Raw genomic sequence first — 25355 nt, 5'->3', positions numbered from 1 at the left:
TGTGTGTGTGTGTGTGTGTGTGTGTGTGTGTGTGTGTGTGTGTGTGTGTGTGTGTGTGTGTGTGTGTGTGTGTGTGTGTGTGTGTGTGTGTGTGTGTGTGTGTGTGTGTGTGTGTGTGTGTGTGTGTGTGTGTGTGTGTGTGTGTGTGTGTGTGTGTGTGTGTGTGTGTGTGTGTGTGTGTGTGTGTCTTTAATCATGCCTGAGTAGATTTTAAAATCCTACAACAGCAGGTGCAGACAGTTGCGGCATCAATCTCGGCAATGACTGGGGGGCTTTATCTGCTTTGTGACAAAAGGGTCAGTGCCAGAGTCAGAGGTCAGTGTGAGGTTAGAAGTCAACGCAATCTCTATCCTGAGGGCAATCATTCATTATTTCCTTAATCCCACCTTGAGCCCTTCCCTCCACCAAGAAGCCAGCGGTGGAAGCTATGTTCTCTTCCCTGACAGCATCTGTCCCCTGTTTGGGAAATATGTCGTACAATTGCCCTAATTAAGTCTGTGTCCATCATAAAAGCCACATGCTTAGAGAGGTTGAGATGGCTTCTAATAAACCGTTGCATCCTGCTGCAGATTGTCACCAGAAAAGCAGCCATCTTCCCCATGCGGCCTCTCTGCTGCCTCCTGTCGCTGCTGCTCTAACGTATTTAAAACAGGAGCTGTGAGGCATCATATCTCTCACTCATCCGCATTTCTCTTTCTACATACCCATGCCTCTTTCACTCTGTAAGAGGAAGTGGCTATGCTCTGCAGGGTGCAGTAGCTCGCAGGAAGAGAGAGAGAGAGTAGAGAGAGGAGGGGGAGGGTGCATGCTGGCTGATAACACTCGACCACAAATGGTTGAGCGAGGCTGCTAGAGTTAGGGAGCAACGGGAGCAAAGACGGGCAGAAAGAGTAAGGAGAGGAGAAGAGAGGAGAGGTAGGAAGCGAGAGAGGAAAAAAAGAGAGGATGAGTGGGAGGCATCTGCCTCTCTGGTAGTATTGCCAAAGCAACGTACAAGAAGAGGTAGCTCGGGTCTATGGACGTATTGTTGCTGCAGCCAAGAGATCTTCTGCGGCTGTTTACTTCGGAGCGGGGACGGATGGATGCTCAAGCACATGAATGTCGGAGTTGAATTGAACCTCTCTTTGTTTCCTCACAGCCGGTGCTTTCAGAGACACAAGAGAGCAGGATGTGGTATTGCATGCATGCCTCTATTAGCGTTGGTTTGCTGGTATGATAGGGGCTTTCAGGTGAGCAGAACTTGAAACCAACCTGTAAGCTGACTCCATGACCCCAGCACACACCTAAATATGTGTGTGTGTTCCAGAGATGGTTACATACTCTGTATGAGTTTTAGCATGTTCAGCTGCAAATGACCAGGTGCATATACTCTATGGTCTGTTTGTCACACCGGCGTCAGAGCACACACAATCGCGTCAGGAGGAAGTGAAAAGTCTCACTCTCGGATTTCCTGGTCCCCTCTCTGGTGGCACGCAAAGCACCGAATCTGAGCCGAGTTCACCTGTCTCGCCCTCACAGGCGGGACTTAAACTCTCCTGGATGCATCAGCAGAGGAGCATTGACTTTTTCTGGATGTGTAGAGGACGGTTGGAAGCGGGTGGACTCTGATCGTGGCTGAGTGTCACGTCACTGCTGTGTTTTTCGAGATCAAAAAGGACTTCCTCAAGCTGTCAACGTGCTGTCCCGGTGCCGGGGGCCATCTCTGGACCTCTCCATGACTGTCAATGCAGTGCTGACCCCCTCAATGACCAGCAGTAACAGCATGAGCAGCGGGTACTGCAGCCTGGATGACGAGAGTGAAAACTTCTCTTTCTTCACAGCCAAGACCTCGTTCTTCCGCAAGTCCAATCATACACCTAAGGTACAGAATCAGGGCAGCACTCACTCTGATAGATGAAACTGTGAGAGTGAGACAAACTCAGATTACGGCTTTTTCAGATTGGCTGGGAACCAAACAGCCATTTATATCAAAAACATGCTACTCGAAAGCAGAAGTGTGTACAGGAAGTAGTGATGTGTGCGCACTCGTAAGCAGGCCTGTAGGTGTGTGAGAGTGTAGGAAGGGGTTACTGTCAAACCTCTGTTGTGAACCATTGATCTGCCGGCCTTGTTCAGCATCCTTGGTGCCTTTAGGCAGCTCATTTATCATGTGAGGGGCTAAAGGATTTAGCATCAGTCACAGAAACAATATGTTTGCAGTGTTTTAACAGAGAAACTGAGATAATGACGTTAACCTACAGATTCCATAGAGTCCTTATCTCTACATTGCGTGGGAGAGGTTTCCGTAGAAACAAAGCTGGCACTTTTGCACTAGATCTGTGAGTGTGTGTGTTTGTGAGGGGCAACTACTTAACTGTAGAAAAACAATTTTCCTTGTTACCATAGCAACTCGTGGGTTTGTTGGCACACACTTCCTGATACTTGTGTTTGGTCTACCGTACATTGTGTTACCTCACACATTCTGTCAGATACTGTAACTTTGGGACAGACCGTGTTAATCACACCGCAGGGTCCCAGGATGCACAGCAGGTGAATATTTTGAAGGATGACAGATAGAGAAGTGTTCCTGGATGCAAAAACAACCCTGGAGATACAAATTGACATTTGCATTAATGTAAAACAGGCTCAGCAGCCCTCTTCCTGCTGTCCTCGTCCTGGCGGTGCCTTTGGTGTCTGACTTGGAGAAGGTATAACCCCTGAATAATTGACCAGCTGTGTTGTCAGCATGAGGGGTTAGGGTTGCTGCCACGAGGGTATTGAGGTTAGCTTGTCTAGGCTGCCGGAACAGAAGCTGCCAGCTGATGGTGCCTGATTTCTACGGCAACACGCAACCAAAGACAAACGATTTGACATATTAGTAGCTATACCAGTACAGTAAGAGAAATAACATAGGAGGGGCTGGTTCTTGAATGCATCCACTGGTAGAGCATTCAAAGTAGACATGCAGCGCAAGTGTCCTTTTTCTGTCTGAGTATGAAAGAGTGAGGAAAATATCAGAGTGGACTAGAGACATAATCATATATTTTGTTTTAAAATAATTCTAAATGTGTCACTGTGTTAAGTCGTCCTCCATACATGCTCAGGGAGATCCTTACGTTCATCAAAACAGCAGAAGGGGAGCTCTTCTTTTCTTTATGAATTATTTCCAGAGCTGAGCCTTTTGCTCCAGTTTAGCCAGCCAGCTGTAATGTGTGTGTGTGTGCGTGCGTGTGTGTGCGTGCGTGCGTGTGTGTGCGTGCGTGTGGTGTGATGTAGTGATAAGCAGGGGGCCTGATCAGTTTGTCCTTTTTAATGTAGTAAATGTGAGTGAATGAGTTATATCACTGGTATATAAAAAGCAGATACACACATTTACATGTACACTTCTGCAGAATTTATTTTATTGCACACATCACGTAACATTGGTAGGAAACAGTGTGTAGAGTGTTTTTGTTACAACGGCTCCTACACTCAACAACATTTCAGAGGGACATTTTTTATGTTTTTAGATGGTAGTTTTAAATATTTTGTATAACTTTACATTACAATGCTTTGAAAAGTTGCATTAGTACCATAAGGACCCGAAAAAGCATCAAAGGATTGCATGATATCATGTTGAATATCGTGAAAACAATATCCCTGGCGATATATAATCAGGTACGAAGGTTCAGTTCTGCCTTCTTGCTGCTTTCAGAATTCTGCCTAGATCATAGACTGTATATATAAAGGCCTAGATACAACTAATTGCACCAATGAAAGAAAATGCTGCTTTCTACTGATACTCAATTTCAACTTTAAAAAGAAACTATAGCTGAGTGTAATGTAATCATCTTTCACAATGTGTTAATAGCACAAGTTGACTTGCACAATGACGATTTAAAGAAACAATATATTGTTTACATAATATATAGTGCTGAGTATGGTAAACTCGTTTTGAAATAAGCATAGTGTCAGAGCATTTTCACTTTTGCTGAAGTGTGTGTGTGTATTGTATGTGTTGAGTGTTTTCCATGTCCTCAATCTTGGCCAGTTGTAACAGATCCTAGAGTTTAGTCTTACCTGAAGATCATGATGTCAGCCCCTGCAGACACACACACACACACACTAACACACACTTGGAGGTTTGCAGTCAAGAGTTTGGTCAGGTTCACAAAAAGCCTGCAGACACACAGCAGGGTTCGGCACATGGTTTAATGCTGACTATTTGCAGCGACATTTCAGAGAGTCATGACCTCTCTTGTCTGATCTCATCAGAGTGACAGCATCAACACTTGATCATGTCCTCCTGAGGGGTGTGTGTGTGTGTGTGTGTGTGTGTGTGTGTGTGTGTGTGTGTGTGTGTGTGTGTGTGTGTGTGTGTGTGTGTGTGTGTGTGTGTGTGTGTGTGTGTGTGTGTGTGTGTGTGTGTGTGTGTGTGTGTGTGTGTGTGTGTGTGTGTGTGTGTGTGTGTGTGTGTGTGTGTGTGTGTGTGTGTGTGTGTGTGTGTGTGTGTGTGTGTGTGTGTGTGTGTGTGTGTGTGTGTGTGTGTGTGTGTGTGTGTGTGTGCGCGCGTGCGTGCATGACTTGTGTGTGGGAGTGTGTGTGTGACCCTTATGTAACAGTCCTAGATACCTTACACACTTAAGCTGCTTTGCATCTATCTATCTTAACATCTATCATTAAACTGGATTAACTGGCCTGGTCCTGTGCTGTCACCTGTAATATTGTTATCATCAGATATTTACCGAATACTCAGTGGACACTTTACCAGAGGCTGATTTTTTGGGGGGTAAAACTGACATTTTGTTTTCCTATTCTTCCAGTTAAGAGAAAACATTTGACTTCTGTCATTAAATATTGTTTGCCCGAACGTTCTGTGCCCAGCACGGGTTGTGTGCTAATTCAAGAAAAACCTGATGGTGGTGAAATTCAAAATATAGGTATCAATTGCTTTTAACTAACGAGTAATAGATCTTTGGAACCAAAGATGCACCATGGGAATGTAAATTATTCCCATGGTGCATCTTTTTATTAATTAACCAAGGTGTAACTGCATTGAGAGTTTTCAGTGTTTTTACCTCTCTCTTTATTCATGTGTCTTGCTGGTTGTTGGCTCCCTTGTGACCCGGTCTAACAGAGCAGTGTCCCAGGACTTTGTGGAACTCAGGGGCGGAAACTGCTCTATTGTCCCCTGACCACTCTCACTGGTATGCAGACCCGGAGGGCAGGGCACTGCCTCCGATACATTTAGAAACTTGCATACAAACACAGGAATTCCTGCAAACTCACTTTGTTGCCATAAACTGGGAGGAATCTAGAAAACAAGTCAACTCCTCTGTATCCCCTCGGATTAATATTTTCAGCCTCGATTTTACCACCAGAGTTGTGTGGGTTTTTATTATATGTATTTATATATTCATGATGCAGAGATACAAAACCAGTGTTAAGTGGTCAGAGTGTAAATTCTTATATGTATTTTGATTTGTTTGTGTCCGAACTGATACCGGTTGTAATCATTGCATTTGTGACATGCTGTGAGCATAATAGCTCTGTTGTTTCATCGCAACACGGACAATTACTATGATAGAAGGACCATGATGACAGAGGAGAGGCTGATAATAATGTGTAAGACATAGAGCAGCAACAAAAAGCTATGTTCTCACTGTTACACACACACACACACACACACATACACATACACACACACACACACACACACACACACACACACACATACACATACACACACACACACACACACACACACACACACATACACATACACATACACATACACACACACACACACACACACACAGTGCTGTCTGTCTATCTCCAATCGTCAGCCTTGACATTTTAACTGTTACATTTTGTTCCCCTCTCATGCTGAATGTCTGCAAGGATGAGCTCAGCTACCCTCGTGTTGTTTGTGTGTTATTTATTACCACAAGGTGTGCACTCACAGAGACACACTCGTGCACTTACATACTGTATCTGTGTTGAAGGAAACAGTGACTTCATCACAACCCGAGGACTCCCCTACAGATTGCTGCCCTGCACTCTCTCTCTCAAACACACTCTGTCCCTCACTCTCTCTGGCCCAGAAAATGCAAACGTACAAGAGAAGGAAAGAAAGTACAATTATGAGATAGAGAGGATGCATCCCTCTGTACTATAAATAACCCAGTCAAACTCTGTGTTGCTAAGGCTGGCTCAGTAGCCGCTCTTTCATCAGTCCTCACCCCTTTCTTTCTCTGCCTCCCATCTTTCATAGCTTCTTCCCTCCCTCCCTCCCTCCCTCCCTTTCTGTCTTTGGCTCTCCTTTTTTCATTCCTAGTCACAGGGAAATGAGTAAGGGGGATGCTGTGCTCTTAATATTCTCCTGCTGTGATGCTGAATGTGAGATGTGCTCCATTCACATTTCCTGTCCCCATGTCAAGCTGCAGAGTTGTGCAACCACACTGAGGAGGAAGAGATAGTGTCACCCATCAGCGTCAGTCACAGAAGCAGCTGATAAAGATGGAGGACATGAGAAAGGAGGTGTTTTCCCACATAGTAGTGCAGGAACAGGGCTAGATGTTGTTTTTTCAACAACATATGACACCTTTTCTGCCTGGAAGGCTTGTAGGATGGGATGGTTCCTCTTGATTCTGGTGTTTTCCGATATGTATGCATCAACTTGAGCAAGGCTAGATGGAGAATGTGTTCATAGACTTGTCATTGAAGCAGCACCATCTGCTGGTTTAAAGAAATAAGAACGAACCAATATTTGTATATTGACCATTCTCTCTTTGCCTCAAAGCAGAAGGAAGCAAAGGAGGAAGAGACGAGAGGAACAAAGGACCTATCAGAAGAGGAGGTGTCGAAAAGGATAGAGGAGTATAATGCTCAAGTCTCTGAAAATGGCATGAATCTGGTAAGTTCTCAGCACTTGTTGTAGATGGTGAATGCAGCGTACTGTATAAGGTCAAACTAACAATGAAACTACATTATTATAACTTCCTCTCTTTCATCTGATGAATAGAAACAGGAAACTGTAGGGGAAACTTTTAAACACAAGAGGAGATACATCTAAATGCTGTGTGAATTCTATGAGAAAATAAAGCTTTTCCTTGATTTATTAACTCTATAAACATTGTGAACGTAACTTTATGTAGTTAATCACTAGTTTTGAGTCTTCTTTACTACAGCACGGTGTCCATTTTGTAAATTGTTGGCCCATTTTGATTAAAATACACTAAAAAAACAGGGATAACTTGTGATTGACAGGGCCCAGCAATGACATATTGATTTCAGTTCACAAAAGATGATTATTGTATTGTTTTAGAGGCCTAATAATGTTAAGCTTTGGTGTATTTAGCTCCACCTTCTAGTGTTACACCTGTTTCCAAATAACCAAGGGCCAAAATACCAAACCCAATGCTTCAAAACTATATTCCTCAAACCAACAGGTGATGTCACGTTGTCTTCATACATAGAGTGTATGGTATATTTGCTTATTTGCCAAGAGTGAGAGGAGAAGACTCGTGCTTAATCCAGCCCCTCAAAACTCATGAGTCAACACCATATATCATATTTGTAAAATGTGTTGGATTAAACGGATCCAGATTAGCTTTCTTCCTCCAGCCCAGTCTTTATGTTAAACTAGTACAGGCATGAGATCGGTTTAGACCTTAAAAAAACGAATAACTGTATTTCCCAAAATGTTTAAAAGAACCACATACAATTGTTTCCAGTCTTGATTATCAGTGCACATTTCAACACTATATTGTGCCTCCACTCTCTCATGTCTTCCTCTTCCTCTCTGTGCGTTGCAGGCTTCAGACGGATCCTACACAGGCTTCATTAAGGTCAAACTGAGACTCAGTCGACCGGTCACAGTCCCCGCTGTAGAGGCGGGGGACTCGGAGGGGGCGTCCAGACAGGCGGGGGGCCGCACTCAACCGTCAGAGGGCCAGGATGTGTCGGACTGTGGGCAAAGCGAAAAGAGAACATCCTTCTACCTACCGAGCGACTGTGTGAAGCAGATCCACATCCGCTCTCTGACCACCGTCAGCGAGGTCATCCAGGGCCTGCTGAAGAAGTTCATGGTGCTGGATAATCCCCGCAAGTTTGCACTGTACAGGCAGACGCACCGCGACGGACAGGGTGAGGAGAGAACACTGGTGGATGCTAACTCATTACACTGATGGGGATTACATCTCTGTGAATGGAGCTGTTTGTTATGGCTCTGTTCTTTTCCGAGAGCGGTTCATCATTCTTTATTCAGTGGGCGGAAGATGCAAAAATATCACAGGAATTACACTTGGATCTAATTATAATTCAATCAATATACTTTCATTTTGGGTGAAAGGTTAAACAACTTTAATTTACTGGTAATGATCAAAGATCGGAATATTAACATTACACAAGGTGGCGCCATATCCCTTTACTTTTTCTGTAAATGTAATATTTCAGACATACTGACCCTCTGAATGAAATGTGTTTGTAAATAGAGTACCTTTAGCCTTTCAGACAGTTAATGCATTTAACACTATTTAACCATTATTAGGCATAATACAATTATAATGTGCAAAAATATGGATACATACATATCTGGAAAAACACTTCACATAAGAACATTTTAAAGAATTATAATACTTGGAGCAAAAGGTCCATACTATGTCATACACATTTGATATTTTAGAATAAAAAAGGGGAAATATGACACATATACAAGTAAAAGGGGTGTTGGTCCATGATCGGAAGTGTCATTTTTGTACAAACATAAAAAGAGCTTCATAAGAATTACATTGTTCGTATACAAAGCTTCAATTTCTCATTTGCAGGAAACTCGTGTAAATGACAACAATCAATTATATTTTTCTGTCCCGTTCAGATCTGCTCCAGAAGCTTCCTCTGTGTGAGCGTCCTCTTCTCCTGAGGCTGATAACAGGACCCGACCCAGAGCACCTCAGCTTTGTCCTTAAAGAAAATGAGACTGGAGAGGTGGAGGTGAGAAAAAACACACACACACAAGATAACATAAGTGGGACACACACAGTATACATACATCTGAACATACCTACACAAATATACAAGAAAAAAAATGGACCCTTAAGGGCTGAATACTTCCCTTTTGTTCAATTATGATCCTCAAAATAATACATTTATTTCACTGCTCCAAATAAGTGGTACATACACACACTCTTGGTCTCGAGGCAGACACTTCTGCACTTTGTATTGTTTCTCAGAATTGTTTTATTTTGTAACATTACGGGGAATTATAGAGGGAATACATTTGACTTTTTGATTGAGATTCATAGAAGGCTATGAGTAAAAACGTGCAGCCATGGTGTATTAATCTGTTTCTGTTATTCTCCGACAGTGGTATGCGTTCTCTGTCCCCGAGCTTCAAAACTTCCTGGTGATCCTGGGGAACGAGGAGGCGGAGCGCGTCCGGACAGTGGAGCAAAAATACACCGCTTACCGACAGAAACTACAACGTGCCCTACAACAACATGACCCCTGACCCCTTCACCTGCTACCTTACGACCTCAACCCAGGGAGAGACTGACCCCCCCCCCTCAAGACCCCTGATCTATTCCCAGACTGGAGCCAGAGCTGAACTTGTCCTCACCCTCCAACCCATGCACCCAAACATACAGTACATACACAAACTGATGCATACCCTTTCTCAGGACGCATTCAAGCCCCCCCACCACCCACACATCCCCCTCCCTGAGGAGAACCTCATGGGTGTAAAGCAAAGTGCAAGGCAACAGGTTGTGTGGTCCATTTTCTGATTGGACAAGCAGTGTTGCCAAGGACACACACATACAGAAAGATCCCATCAACTCAACATCTAAAACTCTAGCTTGAGACCTCATTTGGGGCGTATTATGAATCAGTGGTGTTTTAAAAGGTTCCCTCTTGTTCCGCTGCTGCTGCTGCTGCTGCTGCTGCTGCTACTGCAAGTGTTACTTATGCATGAGTCTCTCTCAGCTCATCCCCCTGCACACAGAAGGCATGTTTCTTTTGATGGAAGGACAATCATACTGTGTCTTCTTTTTATTTAATTGGAATTGATGTATAGGGTTATCATCAGGTGTATATTTTTGTGCTGGAGTACAAGACGTGTGAGGGAGTTGTTTGGTATAAGAGTTTGAATGCGAGAACAAGAAGGAATAGAAAGTTATAAGAAGGCGAGATCCTTCTTTGATTTTTCTCAGGGAGCATGCGTTGAGCAAAGAGAAAACCTTAAGACGGAAAGAAACAGAATTCAACCCTATAACATCACACTTTATCCCACTTGGTCCAAATCTCATTATTAAAATTATCTTTGATCAGTTTATTTTTACTTCATAATCAGAAATTAATCCAACCTAGTTAGCAATCCCCTTCTCACGCACAAGCCCCAACTCTTCGCAGATGATAACTGTGATATCATTTTCCCTTTCTAAATCCTGACCCCTGCATGAACGCTGAGCGAGGAAATCCACAAACCGTTACAGATTTTACATTTGAATGAGAGAGGATTTATTTTACACCAAAGTTTAGAGGGAGATATCTATCGAGAGGATGTTAAAGGGAAGAGAGACATTCAGAATTGTATTTAATGTAAAGGTGGTGTATGTAAAAAGATTAAACCAGCTTCTGTTTTTGCACATTTAGATGCAGTCTCTGAAGAGCTCATGACTCTAGGGCTTGGCATGCATTTCTGCTTCTCTTTTCTTTTTACCCCCCTAACATCTACTCAAAAAAGGAAACACATAATAAGTAGAGTTCAAGATAAAGGCTATGATGTACCAATGACGTGTTTGCAATGCATATGTATAATGTAGACACTGGAAAAAGAGTGACAAGGTTTAACTTTGTTGTTATTACGGTGAATATTGATATTCTTTTGGTATCATTCCTACGTGTACGTGTGTGTGTGTGTGTGTGTGTGTGTGTGTGTGTGTGTGTGTGTGTGTGTGTGTGTGTGTGTGTGTGTGTGTGTGTGTGTGTGTGTGTGTGTGTGTGTGTGTGTGTGTGTGTGTGTGTGTGTGTGTGTGTGTGTGTGTGTGTGTGTGTGTGTGTGTGTGTGTGTGTGTTCATCTCGGGCAGTGAGGATAATGTGAACTATGTCTTATAATGAGTGTCTTTGTGTCACCATTGCTTCCTCGTTGGGCCTCACTTATCAAGTGCACATGTGATGTAAAAATTATACAAATATGTGGCGTGCATGTATCATAAATCGAATACATTAAACCAAAGCTTATTTACTATAAACATTTCCAAGACAAACATTTTTGTTATTTAATACCATAAAATCATTGATAAATGAGGCCAGTTGTCCATAAGCACATGTTTCTCAGTAGACCTGTCTTTTTTCTTTTTTAACGCCACCACCCAAAGCCCAAGCTGTTCCTGCTGGCAGTGCCTTTTGTTTCACGTGCCCCCTGTGGATCTATGTAAGGTGTGTTTCAGCACACAGGTGCCTGAGTGTTTGTGTGGGTGCTTTTGCATGTGTGCAAATCTGTTTCTTGGGTGGTGTATCACATTTATTTTCTTTCCCTTCCCTTAACACATTTGTCTTTCCAACCAAAACCCTCTGTGTGGCGCGAGTTATTTATTTCATGGTCCACCTCATCCATAAGATATTATGTCAAGGGATGTTGAGACTTAATGCTTTTTTTGCAATTTATTTTTGTTTTATTTGAAGAAGTGTGTTTAAATATAGCAGTAGAACTGTACATAATATCACAATGAAATAAAAAGGTCATCCCTTTATTGAAATGTTCTCATATCCTAATTTCTCTGGCTTCCATTTGTTCAACCCTTACTTGAAGAAAAATCTAATCATTTATACTTTTATCACATCACGTAAAAACATTTTGAAAAGTGTTAAACTACAGGGTGTAATTCTAGAATGAATACAGGGGAGTTACAACTTAGTTACTTGAATTGCAAATGCGTTTCTCATAGTTCTTAAGTACAGGGTTGGGTTACAACAAAAACAAAGAGATCTCCCACTTTGTCCTCTTCTTCAGGCTGATCAGTTTCAATGAGATACATATAACTGAATTCCGATCAACCAATGGAGTAAAAGTTCTAGAAAAGGGATCAAGAATTTGATGTTTTTTCTTAAATCATAAGCATATCATGTTCATATTGTAGACAGCATATTTAATAAATAAGTGCCTGAGGATTGTATATACTGATTGATTTCACATCTCATAAGAGAGACACTAAATGCATTGTGAGGTGGTTAATCTCTTTTAGCCAAATGTGATGTCCAGACATGCCCAAAGTAGAAAGTTCTGAGCTTAAAGTTTTCATCTAGTTTTCTTCACCCAAAGCCAGCTGTATTGCGCTGTAATCACCAACAGGTGGCAGTACCTCCTCTACACTGCAGGTACTATCTTAACATGCAAAATGTAAACTGTCAGGCAGCGTGTATAAAGTGTAATCTGGTTTGCATGTGTTATGATATGCTTGATATGATAAAACCTTCAGGTGTTCTAGTGTCACTTTAACACAATACTTTCCCTGATATGGTCTATATTCATTCAAAGGGCATTCCAAAGGTGTTAGACCAATAAACCTGCAGGTGTCAGTGTCTGTCACAAGCTCTGAGACCAAATACAGCCACCCACAACCCCCACAAGGACCTATAGGTAGCTTTGCACCTTGTCCCATCTCTTGCTGGGGTTGTAAATTCACCAGCTGTGATTAGAGTGCCTCTTAATTTACAAACTTACACCTTGAATCCTTTAAGAGGAAAGTGCAATAAGCAGATCAATTTATAGGCATTGTCACCCTACTCTCTTATACACCACCGTCCAAGAATAATCAGCATGGCCAAGCTGGCCTTAAGGGTTGGCTGCTGCCCAGAGGGCCACCTAAAACTGTGTCAGTATGCTTATTTATGGCAGTAAATATAGACAGACCCCTCTTCTCACCTCTGAGAAAGAGCTAAGATTAGCATCACCCTCTGCCAAGCATGTATCACTGTCTGAATTTAGCCTGTTCCCCTTCTCATGCCGGCCCAGTCTCACTCCGTCTGTCCTCTGCCCTGCCTCTTGCTATATCGAGCTCTGTATGGATCTCCATGACTTCTCCAGTTTCAGTCCATGGTTCAGCTTTCCATGGCCAGATGCACTATGGAAAGGTCTTCAGAGCCCTTGGTCTGCAACTGCTGGTTTGACAATGCAATGCATCTGTTTATTGATTATCAACATGTTATTTGGATAATAAAATACCCATCACAGTGGCCAAGCTGACGTCTTACAATTTCCTATGTTGTCTGACCGAGACTCCATAGAGCATCAGTCACTTCCCTAATGTCATAAGTTCCAGAACCTACTTTTCTTTTGATAGAAGATTGATGAAAAGAGCAACTCTACTCTACTCTACTCGCCCCTGACTGTCAAACATACATCTGTAAAAACGTCTGATATATTTTAATTCATACTTTGTAGAGGGTTAATTCATACTTTTACTAAATATTTGCTAATGGTTTAAAAAGCATTTATTAGCCATTATCAAGCACAACCTTTTATATTCTATTTTTGTTTTTTCGGTTTCTCTTTCATGCATTATTTGACCTCTGACCTTTTGTGAAAGTGATATTCAGGTTGGACCAAAATTAGTGTCTAAACAAATGATTAAGGTTTACACACACTTCTTCGAATATGTTTATAAATAATAATGACTTTTTAAGATTTATAACTGATTTATGACTTTTTCCTTTATTCTTGATTTTTCACTATAGGCCTACATTTATCAACGTTAAAGATGTTTTATTAATGTATTGATGTTTTGACTTGGATAACTACTAATTAACCCATTGTTCTCGGTTGCAGTTCTAGGTAAATTTTTACAGGGGGGGGGGGGTGCAATGCTGGGGCCGGTTATTTTATGAGAGGCATAGTTAATGTGGGACGAAATATACATTTATAGTTCAGCTTAGAAATGAAAGTGCACATCAAAAACCCATGATTGGTATTGTTTTCAGTTACAGCATTTGTGGTAATAACTTGGTTTAATTTTTTATTAAATTACAATTTTTAAAAACAAAACACTTCTTAGCTCAAGTTACAGAGCACAACCATCAGTGCAACACTATCCCAAATGGTTTAACATAGACACATTTGTCCTATTCTTCCCCACTCCATAACCGCCCATGTTTGTACCACCGAGTGTATTTTAAAAGAGCAAATGTACAGTAACACAGTATTTCTGAAACACACTCGCATTGGGCGGTGTGCAGAGCACCAGGAGTCCGCTGCGGGGCGCCCTCCTGCCGGCTGTGGGGCTCACCAAGCCCCGCCCCGCTCCTCCCTCTGTCTGCCTGCTGACTGTGGGCGCACTGAAGACGCCCTTAGCAACAACACACAGCTGCGTCGAATAAGATACTCCTACCGCGGAGCAGAAGGATTAAACATCGCCGCTTTATTGCACTGAGTACAGGTGATTCTGCGAAGGTGATGCTCCGGGTGTGTTTGCGGTTAACATGGGGCTTAGAGTACAGCTAGCCTACTCTGGCTAGCCATCCCTAGAAGACGAGCGGCCCCAAGCTGTCCCGAAGGAGGACAAAATCGTGGGGGTTCACCGAGTGGTAGCTCCGCAGCTAGCTCACTACAAAGTCAGCTAACCGGGAATAAGCACGGGAATGGTGCTCTGTATTGACTCCTTGTACCGACAGAGAAAGGCGAGGGGCACACGGGTCAGACCATCGACCTGCAATATTTGGACTCAAACTATTTTTACCAGAGAGAGCGGCTCTCCGGCGGACGAGTGTTTTTGTAGCAGTGCGAGCTAGCGGGCTAGCTAGCTGAAGGAAAACGACCCCCAACGCCTGCTTAGGGTTTTCCAACTGTAGCTAATGTTAGCCAGCACGGTGAAGACAAAACTCTGTGGTTTAATCAAATAATGATAAATTACAGTTAGAGCCAAGGAAACAGCTAGCTAATCCCAAAGGAAAGAATAACTTGAGTTGGTTCTGATAAGTTGCTAGCAAACACTACAGTTAAGCAGAGTAACACTCGCTGTTAGAAAAGTTTGCTTCGTGAATCTTTGTTTTTCTCTTTTTTTTATTCGGATTTTTTTCTTCGCTTCGGATGCTGGCATCACATTTTAATTGCAATCATGATGATAATAAGCAGGAAACCAGAGGGCCCAATAGCAACAGGTAACTACAACAAAAATATCGCAGTACTTAAAATGTGTTTTTGCTTCTTAATTGTTTAATGCAGATTCGGCGTTAATGTGGAACAAAGACTAGCTGCCAGCATGGCGTGGCGTCAGTTTCTAAAGTAACTATTTACAAACATGTAATGTTCCTCAAATGGCTTTAATTCACTTTTTAAAAAAACCTTTGACTGGGTTTAAATGGCACGTCGTGTCAGTGTGTGTGTGCAGAGAACGTACAGATGTTGAGGGCCTTTCACAAGTCTTCGGTTGTAAACATGTTTTCTTTTGCTTTGATATTGATAACGAGACTTATGTCTGTGAATGTTTTGGAAGACAGCCCAGGAAGCTCCGCGTTGTTTTTACACATTGTTCGTAAGCAATTAATTTTGTTATCAGTGTTAAGCCTTGATACTTTTAAACAACTGTTTCGGAATGTGTTCCATGGTCGTCATAGTTGTTGTTGTTTAATATGTAGCCTTATGGGCACTAACCTAATCTTTCTGTGGTGTGTTTAGGCTTGTGGCAATGTTTAAGTTTGCATTCTAGAAAAAGTTAGAACACTTTGTGACATTGCTTTCCAGATAGTGTACATTGGACGCATTGTCTGCAAAGAGACACTGTGTCCAGGACACAAGGAAGAGGAGGAGACAAAAAGCTATGACTTAACCCCTCCACACCACGTTTTATGACACATGATCTGCAGTAGGTCTCTTTGCTCGAACCTTGTTCTCTAGCCTTTGCTGTGCAGAGGGTTTATTTCACAATGGGTAGAGCCAGCTGCAGTTAGGGGATATAGAAGTGTGTGTGTGTGTGCGCGTCCCCCCCCCCGAGAAAGTTTAGTTGGAAAACAAAGTCAGATGCTTTACAGAAAGTGCAGACCCCCACTGGGTAATAAGCAGTTTGCAAAGGGCTAATGAGGCCTGTTCTTGCCTTATATTGTGCGCGGAGCCCTAATGCCCCTGTTTACTGTGCTGTGCAGGTCTAATGCGTCTGTTTCCAGGCAGCAGGTATAAACTGTCCTGTTTGTGAGCTCACGCAAGGGACACAGGCTTTGACGCACCTGCACATGGTTACAACACTCTCAAGGGCTAGAGAAATATTCAAATCTGCAACAGTTTCGGTCTGTTCTCTAATGAGCTAACCAAACACAATAGCTCTATAATTGGCTTGGGCTATCAGGCTGCTTATCCTTATTTCAAGCCATTAGAGTTTGTTATGTCAGGTGCAGTGTGGACTACAGGACTGTTGAGATGATGAACAGCCGGCTGGTGGAGGTTTGTCATTTGAGTACCTGGCTTCCTCCTACAGTCCCCCCCCCCCCTCCTCATCCATCTACTCTGTGTCATCTCACATAAAGGTGTTTGGCTCAGTGCCACAGAGGTGAGCACACTATTGAATGACAAGCACCAGCATCCATCCATAGGGTTCTATTTCTGAGCACACCTGGTGTGTGCAATACATGACTTGGTCTGAATGGACAGATGGACAGACGGCAAGAAACTGTCGTCACAGAGGCATCTGTTACTCCCATTAGGCCAATAATACCACTTGCAGCGCTAGCGATCTCGGACCATAAGCCCTATCTAAGCTGTTCAGGTCGGAGCTCTGGCTTTGTATACAATGTATTTGATACAATAGATGCAATGGATGTATCTGCTAATAATGGCCGCTTTTCACCAAAAATGTGGGTTTAGTTTTTGTGGCAGACAATGTGCCCCGCTGGTCTGTAGAGAGGAGCTGTGTGGGGCTCTCCTACTGAGTTTAGTTCACTGGATTTGTTATCAAAATCAATTGTTTCAGTCTCAAAGTAGTCATTGGTACTGGTAGGTTGCTTAGTAAACCAATCAATGGGACTTTGCTTGGTTTAAACAAGCAAGGGAGATTAGATGGTTTTCCATAGACATCGCCTCTGAACGTCAGCCTTTATCCCTGAGTGCATCTCTGTCGCAGATCTGATGATTTCGCATTATCACGCTGACTTATTTGTTCCACTCTGTTCCTTCAGCACGCCATGGGGATGGTCTCTATGACTCGTACATGAGGACAGACCACATCCTTAAAGACGACGCAGATACAAACAGTCCGTCTGGGCTGCCCCCCATGCCCAAACACACAGTAAGTGCACACACCCAAACACGCATACGTATATGCACAAACCCAGCAAATCTGTATTTCCTGTGCCGGAGCACACTCTTGTCTCCAGACATCCTGTTCCTCTGAGATTTATTCTCCACTCAGCCCTGTTCCCATTCATCACATTTACAACCCTCCTCCTTCTCCCTTAAGTCTTGATTTGCAGGCTTATCTCTGGTCTTATCGGCTTCCTCCAACCTGTGTAATTCAGTCACGTGTTAATAGCCTTCAAGAGAGTAACATGTGATCAATATTGATTCACTACCCGAGGGGAAGAGTGATGTTAGAGTACAATTTTTGCATGACCGTGTCAAATCAGTTGAAGTGAAGAGGCCATTTTGTGTCTCTAGCCAAAGTTAATGTGATCAACAGCAGTTACCAGTCTTGGGAACTTTTGTAGTTTTAATGTGCATTTTACAGTTCATTGGAAGAACATTAAGCACAGAGCATACTGTATGTCACCATTTGCATTAGCTAAGAGAAAAGTCTTCTTTTTAAAAAAAGAATGTGTAATGCAGTGTAGCTGTGCATATTCACAGAGTTATCAGTCCCTTTTTATTCATAGAATGTAGGTCATAGATTTCCATAGACTTTACATGTAGTTAAATATAAATGACTTTTTATTGCTGATAAGTAAATATACGTTTGTTCATTTTTTTTTGGTTGACTTCTTTGAGTACATTTAGTGGTCAGACAACACCAGTCCTTGGGACATTAAGTAATGCATTTTCCCTAATTGTCCTGGTGGGGTATCTTTAAGCTTTGTTTGCCTCTGAAAAGCCCCTTTGGCAGAAAATGCACACACACAAACAATGATACTTCACCGCCCCCCACACCAGCAGAGGGGGGGGGGGGGGAAAGAAAGAGGGGTGTGATATATTGTTAAGATTTATTGGGCTTGAAAATGTGACCCACAAACAAAATCAACAATCCACGTTCTCCCTCCCCTTCCACTATCTCATGTAATCCTCCCATCAGTGTTGCTTGTGCATAGGTTAGTCCTAGTTTTCTCTTTAGCCTTGTCCTTATTCCTTTGTATTTTCTGTCAAACTCTCCGAGGTAATATCCGCCCCAGTTGCCTCATGCTCTATTAAAGTCAACTGATATACTCCCGCTTCTTCGTAAGAGTAAGGCAAGAATGATTACAATACATTGTAGTAGTGCTTAGTTCTGGGCCATAATGCAACATTAATCAGTTTTGTTATGTCTATGACCCATATCTCCGCTTGACCACGATTTGCTGATGTGTCGAGTTGTTACAACGCTCAGACTTTGTGCTTGAGAGGAGGAAAGCGTACTTGGGTGTTTCTCTGACAGAAAAAGAGATTAGCCCTCCTCCATCTGTTGCAGATTTGCACAAAGAACACTCGGTATTCATTGGTGTTAGAGAAGATTTTCGCTCCCGGAGTGCTTGTCATTTTCATAACTTCTAAAAAAAAAGAATTCTAAAGCGCCCCTTGCCCATTCCAATCAATGATCCATCACAGATAGTGCTCCACATGCTGAAAGCTTTGATTTTTAAGGCCAGTGTTTGTGGCCGGGTGAGTGGGCTCAATCGATGACATTCACTATGTTCGTAGTACAGCTTTGGGACAACAGCTGCACCGGACCCTGGGTCAGCAGCAGGGCTGTTGTAATGAGTTAAGACTATATGGTTACATGTATGCAAAACCCTCCTGCATACCACCTCTATTTTAGGACTCAATCGTACAACACAAACACACTCCGAGGCTGAGTCCTCTTTCAGTGGAACATGTCAACACTTTTAATGTACATTTCCTTGTTGTGTTAATCGGGGGACACTGTTTCAGCCATAGCCAACCTGCTCAGCTGTGTGTGTATAAGCCGCAGCCAGAAGCTCCACAGGGGAGCAAAGTTATTTAATCACAGAAGAGAAGACATCATGTCCAAAGATCTAGTTTCCCTCAGATGGCTGAAACTGCACTGACATTAAATACAGGAGCTTGTGAAAGAGAGACAGCTAGACACACTCGGGAGATGTGTCTGTATATAGGAAGGCCACGCTGGGTTTATGTCGGCGTGTCTTATTAACATCCACACTGCTTCTACAGTTTAAGAGTATAATCTAACTTTAATGACTGTCATTTCCCTTGAGCTCCATAATCTTGTGGAGGGCTCTTTCCGCTGGTAAGCGAGCGAGCGAGAGAGAGAGAGAGAAGGGAGGGGGACGCAAAGAGAGGAGGAATGAATTCCTGGGGTTGCTGAAACCTAAAGCAAGGGCAGGACACTGGAGCGTTCCTGAAACTCTTCTGACCTTACAGTTGTATTAGGCAATGGTGGATTCGTCACTTTGAAAAGTTTGTCTGCACATTTGTCCAAAAATAGATTACAGTGTTTGTGATTGTTTAGACTGGAGGAGAATTCAGTCCCTGTCACTCAAATTGGATGTTTGTTCGTTGTGCAGTCGTATTGAGCCCAAACAAATGAAAAGAGAATTAAAATACGCAGCTAAACAATAGCAATACCCTTTACCCAACAGCTTGCAAACAAATCAAATGGGAACCATGTTGGTCATTTTGCACGGGTTGGGGTGGGCCTGCGTTTGAATTTGTTGCCAAACTGGATCGAAATCCAGTTGCGCTGGTTCACCTGCTGCCTTCTGTATCTCTGACTCTCTGCTCTGTGGTTAGCTGTTGATATTAAGCCTCTTATCAAAGGAAACCTGTGATAGATCTGCTCACTAGCTAATTCCGCTTTCTTAGTTTTACATTCTTTTATTTATTTAAAACATGTAATGTATAAGTCAAACAGTAAACGTATGGTAAACTCTAAGTAACATAATGCACGTTTTCTTAAACAATATTATAACAAAGACTGTAAATATTAAATTTGTGGAAAGGAGTAGGAAAAAGTTAGCACTTATAACTTAAACACTTATAACATTAAAGTTTAAACTTATTAAATAAATAAATATCAAATACGACACACCTATCCCAATGCTATTTTTAGTCACCCTACTGTTCTGGCAAAACTAGTTTGACCGATTAGTTCACTTTATATATTAATAAATAGTAACGTGATTCAGGTCAACAAAGAAATATTGTGACCCTGACTATGTTCAGTTGTCCGTTTCCCTTACAGGCTAGTAGTTCACAATGTCTCTCAAGTCTGACAAAAACAGAGCGGTCCTCTCTTCCCTCTATTGAACACATTAATTCAACGCAATGATCAAAACGTCTTTGACACAATGAATCGTGTTCACCCTGCTCGTGGTTTGTCTCTTCTTCCTCTCACAGGTTGTCAGTAACAAGACTGTAATGAGGGAACCGGTAAGTGTGCGAGGTGGCCAGCTGAAGGTCAAGTACCTGTATGAAGACACCACCAACAATCGAAAGGTCAACGCCATAACAACGGCCGCCCCTCTGAACAGTGGGACCACGGGACAGACGCCCAGTAAACCCGCCGCGGTCTCCAGCCTGTCGAAGGAGCACAGTGTAGACAGGTAAGAAACAAACACACAAGGACACGCCACTATAACTTCAAAACATCCTAGTAAAGTATTCTAAAGCTGCCAAAAACACATTCACAAGCAGGAGGAACCCCCCTTCACAGCATGTTTCTGTCATGCTTGCTTGCCGCAGCACTGAATCCAGTAAGGGCTCCAGTGAATCCTCCGGCACGCTGGGCGTTGGAAGTGGGGGGAACAGCGGGAAGCTGTGCGGCCCCCTCACCCCCGACCAGGCTCTGAGGCTGTACCGATCTCAGCTGACCACCCTGGAACAGACGGAGATCCACTCCTACCCAGACATCTACTTCGTGGGACCCAATGCCAAGAAGAGGCCTGCCGTCGCCGGCGGCAACAACAACTGTGGCTACGACGATGAGCAGGGCGGATACATTAATGTCGCCCATGACCACGTGGCTTACCGCTACGAGTTCCTCAAGGTATTGAAATCTTCCTGGCTACAGATGATCATTTATGATAACTCTCAATGTTAAAGCCTACAATATTGTCACTAAACTAATATCCTGGTATGTGTTACAAAATATTGTGAGATTAGATTTTTTTCTGTGTGTCAAGTGTTTGGGCGATCACAATGACACCGTAGAAGTACTATGGTCTCTCTGATGTGAAGCTAACCCAGTCTTTTCTCGGGCTCTCCTCAGATCATTGGTAAGGGCAGCTTTGGCCAGGTGGCCAAGGTGTACGACCACAAGCTGCAGCAGCACCTGGCTTTGAAGATGGTGCGCAACGAGAAGCGTTTCCACCGGCAGGCGCAGGAGGAGATCCGCATCCTGGAGCACCTCCGCAAGCAGGATCGCAACGGCACCATGAACGTGGTGCACATGCTCGAAAACTTCACCTTCCGCAACCACATCTGCATGACCTTCGAGCTTCTGAGCATGAACCTGTATGAGCTCATCAAGCGCAACAAATTCCAGGGCTTCAGTCTGCCTCTGGTCAGGAAGTTTGCGCACTCCATTCTGCAGTGCCTGGAGGCCCTGAGCCGGCACAGAATCATTCACTGTGACCTCAAGCCGGAGAACATCCTGCTGAAGCAGCAGGGCCGCAGCGGCATCAAGGTGAGACCCCTGGCACGTTCACCTGTGGCCCCTGCAGAGCGATAAGTGGTTTCCTACATTGACTCTCTCCTCTCTTGTCTCCACCAGGTTATTGACTTTGGTTCCAGCTGTTTTGAACACCAGCGGGTGTACACCTACATCCAGTCTCGTTTCTACCGAGCCCCAGAGGTGATCCTGGGTTCCCGCTACGGCCTTCCTATCGACATGTGGAGCTTCGGCTGCATCCTGGCCGAGCTGCTGACCGGCTACCCGCTGTTCCCCGGCGAGGACGAGGGCGACCAGCTGGCCTGTGTCATGGAGCTGCTGGGCATGCCCCCCCAGAAGGTGGTGGAGCAGGCCAAACGCGCAAAGAACTTTATCAACTCCAAGGGCCACCCTCGTTACTGCGGGGCCAACACCCTGCCCACAGGGGCCACCGTGCTGACGGGGTCTCGCTCTCGCCGCGGCAAGATGAGAGGCCCCCCAGGTAGCAAGGAGTGGAGTGCCGCGCTCAAGGGCTGCGAGGACCCCACCTTTACTGACTTCATAAAGAAGTGTTTGGACTGGGACCCCTCGTCACGTCTCACCCCTAGCCAGGCCCTCAGGCACCCTTGGCTGTATCGCCGCCTACCCAAGCCCTTACCAGGGACCGAGAAGAGCCAAGGGGCCACAATGAAACGGCTCCCCGAGCACCACAGCACCTCTTTCCCTTCCATCCTGGTCAAAGGGGGGCCTGGCTTAGGCACCACAGCTGCCAACAACAAACTGCGGGGCCACACGATGGGAGACTCAGGAGAGACCTTACCTCTTCGCACGGTCCTACCCAAACTTGTCTCTTAGAGAGAGAGTGCTGTCATCTCCTCTCTTCTCCACCTCTGCACTCCTCAGGAGGAGTCGGAGCACAGGAGAACATGGAGACTAGGTTTTGAAACTCGTTTGGTTGTTCTTTTATTTGTTTTCTACTGAGAGGTGTCGACACCCCCCAGTTCCCGGTTTTTAATATTAGCTGAGCAGAGCAAGAGACAATAAATGAAACACTCAAAAAAGATGTTTTTATACAGAGGATTTTCTTGAGCGGCTGTGGAATTTCTCTATACAGCCACTGATGAGGTTTGATTTTTAGATAATGCTTTTTAAAAACGTCCTCGTACGAGTGGACGGCTTCGTAAAGGAGCAAATGTTTTTAACCTGCGTGTGTTCTCACGTCATGGTGTGTTTTTAGTAAAAACACACTCGAGCACACCTGCACTGTCACTTGCCTCACATCACACTCTTTCTTAACTCGCAGAGGATGCCATCCCTTTCCTGGGAGAGTGTTCATACGAGTGAAACTTGAAAAGGGCTACAGAGATTACTCTTATCACACTAGAGTTATTAGCAAGCAAAGATTTGTCTGATCCAACCTGATTTAATAGAAGAAAAGAATCGTGCGCTAATGTTCGAGCCCCTGTACACAAATGTCCCCTTGAATACACAATACATGCCTTTAAACAGGTAAAGAGGGACTGGCATTATATGGTGAAGAATGAGGAATACATTTTTTAGCAATAAGTCTTCACTTCTTTCTCTGTTCTAATTGTTCTCTTTTTCTACTTTTCCCGGTCCCTGGTGCTTGCATTTCAGCTCAAAATGTGACGTTGGTATGTGTGTGTGTGTGTGTGTGCTTTAGCCCTGTGGTGCTACTGTGGGAATTGTCGAGGGGCTCACGGACAACCTATTTACGGCCCCCCCCCCCCCCCCCCCCCCTCTGCCTCCCAACTCCCCCATTTTAGTGTAAAGAGTGGGGGTGTTGGGAGGACAGTAGCTCCACTCAAACTGTCACAAAGGTGTCACCATCACACTTCACAAACTGAGCCTGTCATGTGAGGCTGGCTCCCATAAACCAGTATGTGTATATATATATACTGGTGCAGTGAGGTGCAAGTCACTGCACACATACACCTGCGGGTGGAAAGTTGGCTGCGGAAAGTTAAAAGTGGTTTGAATGTCACAAGCCCCTGCCCCCTTATTGGCTGCTGGGATCATTGGCAGCGGTGCACTAATCCTAATGGAACAATAGGTGCTTTCAAGTGTAGGACAAAAGGAAGACGGTATGTAAAACAATGAGCCACATTTTTTTAAATTTCAGGATGAGGTGTAGATGGGTTGATAGGACGGGCCAGTGACGGGGGGTTTTTATGGTACTGAAGAAATAAGTGTTTCTCAGGGAGACATACTTGATACATCCCTTAATCTTATATTAACTGTGTTCCACTTACAGTCCTCTGTCCCGACTGTTGATGAACATGCATGTAGTTTTGTCCGCATAGAGAGAGAATGCGAGTGTGTCTGCAAAGGGGGTCTGCATGCTCCACAATCTGACCTAGATACTCTCCTCCCCCCACCGACTCTTTCTCTCCCACTCTTGTCTCATGTAGGGCAGGGAACCTCTTAAACTCACACACAGACAGTGAACCATGGTGCTCTCCAAAACACACACTCGTCAGGTGCAGGTTGTATGGACCACACCGCTCAGAGTCCCTTCTCTTGTCCCTCGTTTCCTCAGTGAATCTGTCAGGGATTTCTACTCTGTCTCAGTTTTTTTTTCTTTTTTTATAGAAGTGAATTCTATTTGCTATTCAGTCCAGAGTATCACAGGATTTAAAATGCTGAAAAAGAGGAAAGTGTACCGTCATGTTGTAACTAGTGGTGTGCGTTAGTAGGAGGGTGTTTGGTGTTCCAGCATGAAATCACAAACTGTTATCAGAATGAGTGACTATGAGAAGAGAAACTGTACAGTAACCAAATGAAGTTGTGATAGTTTCTTTTTCTAAAGAAAATAAAAAATGATTATTAACTGAAATGTGCTACTCTGGGGTGATTTCTAGTATGAGAAAAATGCATATTTTGATATTATAAAAACGACAGATTCCACGAAGGGTGACACAAACATTCCCTTTTTCAGTTTGGCAAAGTCCAGTTTGAGCAGTTCAGTGTCAGATAAGATTGCCACAGAAAATGAAAGATTTCAAAACATCTTAAAGCTCAGTTCTGAGGAAACCTTGGAGTTAAGATAGTGTGACAATAAATGAAACAAAACGTCAATCAATTCCTTCCTGACGCTCTTGTAACCAGCAGTTACGGTGTTGTTCTTTGCTATGCAACACCTGGGGCCCGTGTTGTGAAACAAAAGTGTCTCCAGACGTCCCCCGGTTCACTCGGTTCGGTGAATCACCATAAAGTGAGCTGGATTTCTGTCTGTGATTAGATTACAGATCCAGTGAACACTGGGGACTCTGATGAGTCAGCAGCCTGTGACACAACTTAGAGGCAGCGTGTGATACGGACACCCAGTTGTTATTATACACTACAGTGAAAGTCATGAAGATCACAGAATAAGTAGAACAAAGCATGATATTTATATATGTGTGTGTGTGTGTGTATGTGTATGTGTGTGTGTATATATATATATATATATATATATATATATACACACACACGAGTGCAGACTGTGTCTAGGCTAAGTCAAAGGCTGCATTTGCTTTCTAATAATGTAACGCATCTAAATGTTTAATAGGGTATGACAAAACATCAGATTGTGG

The 25355-nt window shown here is 43.6% G+C and overlaps 2 protein-coding genes across 5 annotated transcripts in view; both read left to right on the top strand.

Annotated features, from left to right (window-relative positions):
• Nucleotides 1-11734, top strand: part of rassf5 (Ras association domain family member 5) — a 29446-nt gene extending 17712 nt beyond the window's left edge. The window contains exons 3-6 of one of the 2 annotated variants that reach the window (XM_079680998.1): nt 6764-6874; nt 7776-8106; nt 8837-8952; nt 9326-11734. In XM_079680998.1, the coding sequence (XP_079537124.1) occupies nt 6764-6874; nt 7776-8106; nt 8837-8952; nt 9326-9469 (702 nt within the window). In that variant the 3' untranslated portion in view covers nt 9470-11734. Of the gene's footprint in view, nt 1-6760; nt 6875-7775; nt 8107-8836; nt 8953-9325 lie in introns of both variants that reach the window. The other variant, XM_079680997.1, reaches the window with a different exon arrangement.
• A 2549-nt stretch (nt 11735-14283) lies between these two features.
• On the top strand, nt 14284-24616 carry dyrk3 (dual specificity tyrosine phosphorylation regulated kinase 3). 3 transcript variants are annotated; one of them, XM_079685768.1, is made up of 6 exons: nt 14284-15115; nt 17123-17232; nt 20508-20713; nt 20805-21156; nt 21379-21795; nt 21883-24616. In XM_079685768.1, exons 1-6 carry the CDS (start codon nt 15073-15075, stop codon nt 22612-22614), a joined length of 1860 nt encoding a protein of 619 aa, XP_079541894.1. In that variant the 5' UTR covers nt 14284-15072; the 3' UTR covers nt 22615-24616. The 3 variants fall into 3 exon arrangements, with proteins under 3 accessions (XP_079541894.1, XP_079541893.1, XP_079541895.1); XM_079685767.1 differs by having other exon boundaries at nt 20802-21156; XM_079685769.1 differs by having other exon boundaries at nt 14286-15115; nt 20853-21156.
• Nucleotides 24617-25355: the final 739 nt, after the last annotated feature.

This window comes from Notothenia rossii, assembly GCF_949606895.1.
Source record: "Notothenia rossii genome assembly, chromosome: 5".
In the NCBI taxonomy this organism is placed as follows: Eukaryota; Metazoa; Chordata; class Actinopteri; order Perciformes; family Nototheniidae; genus Notothenia; species Notothenia rossii.
This window is presented reverse-complemented; position numbering and strand designations above follow the sequence as displayed.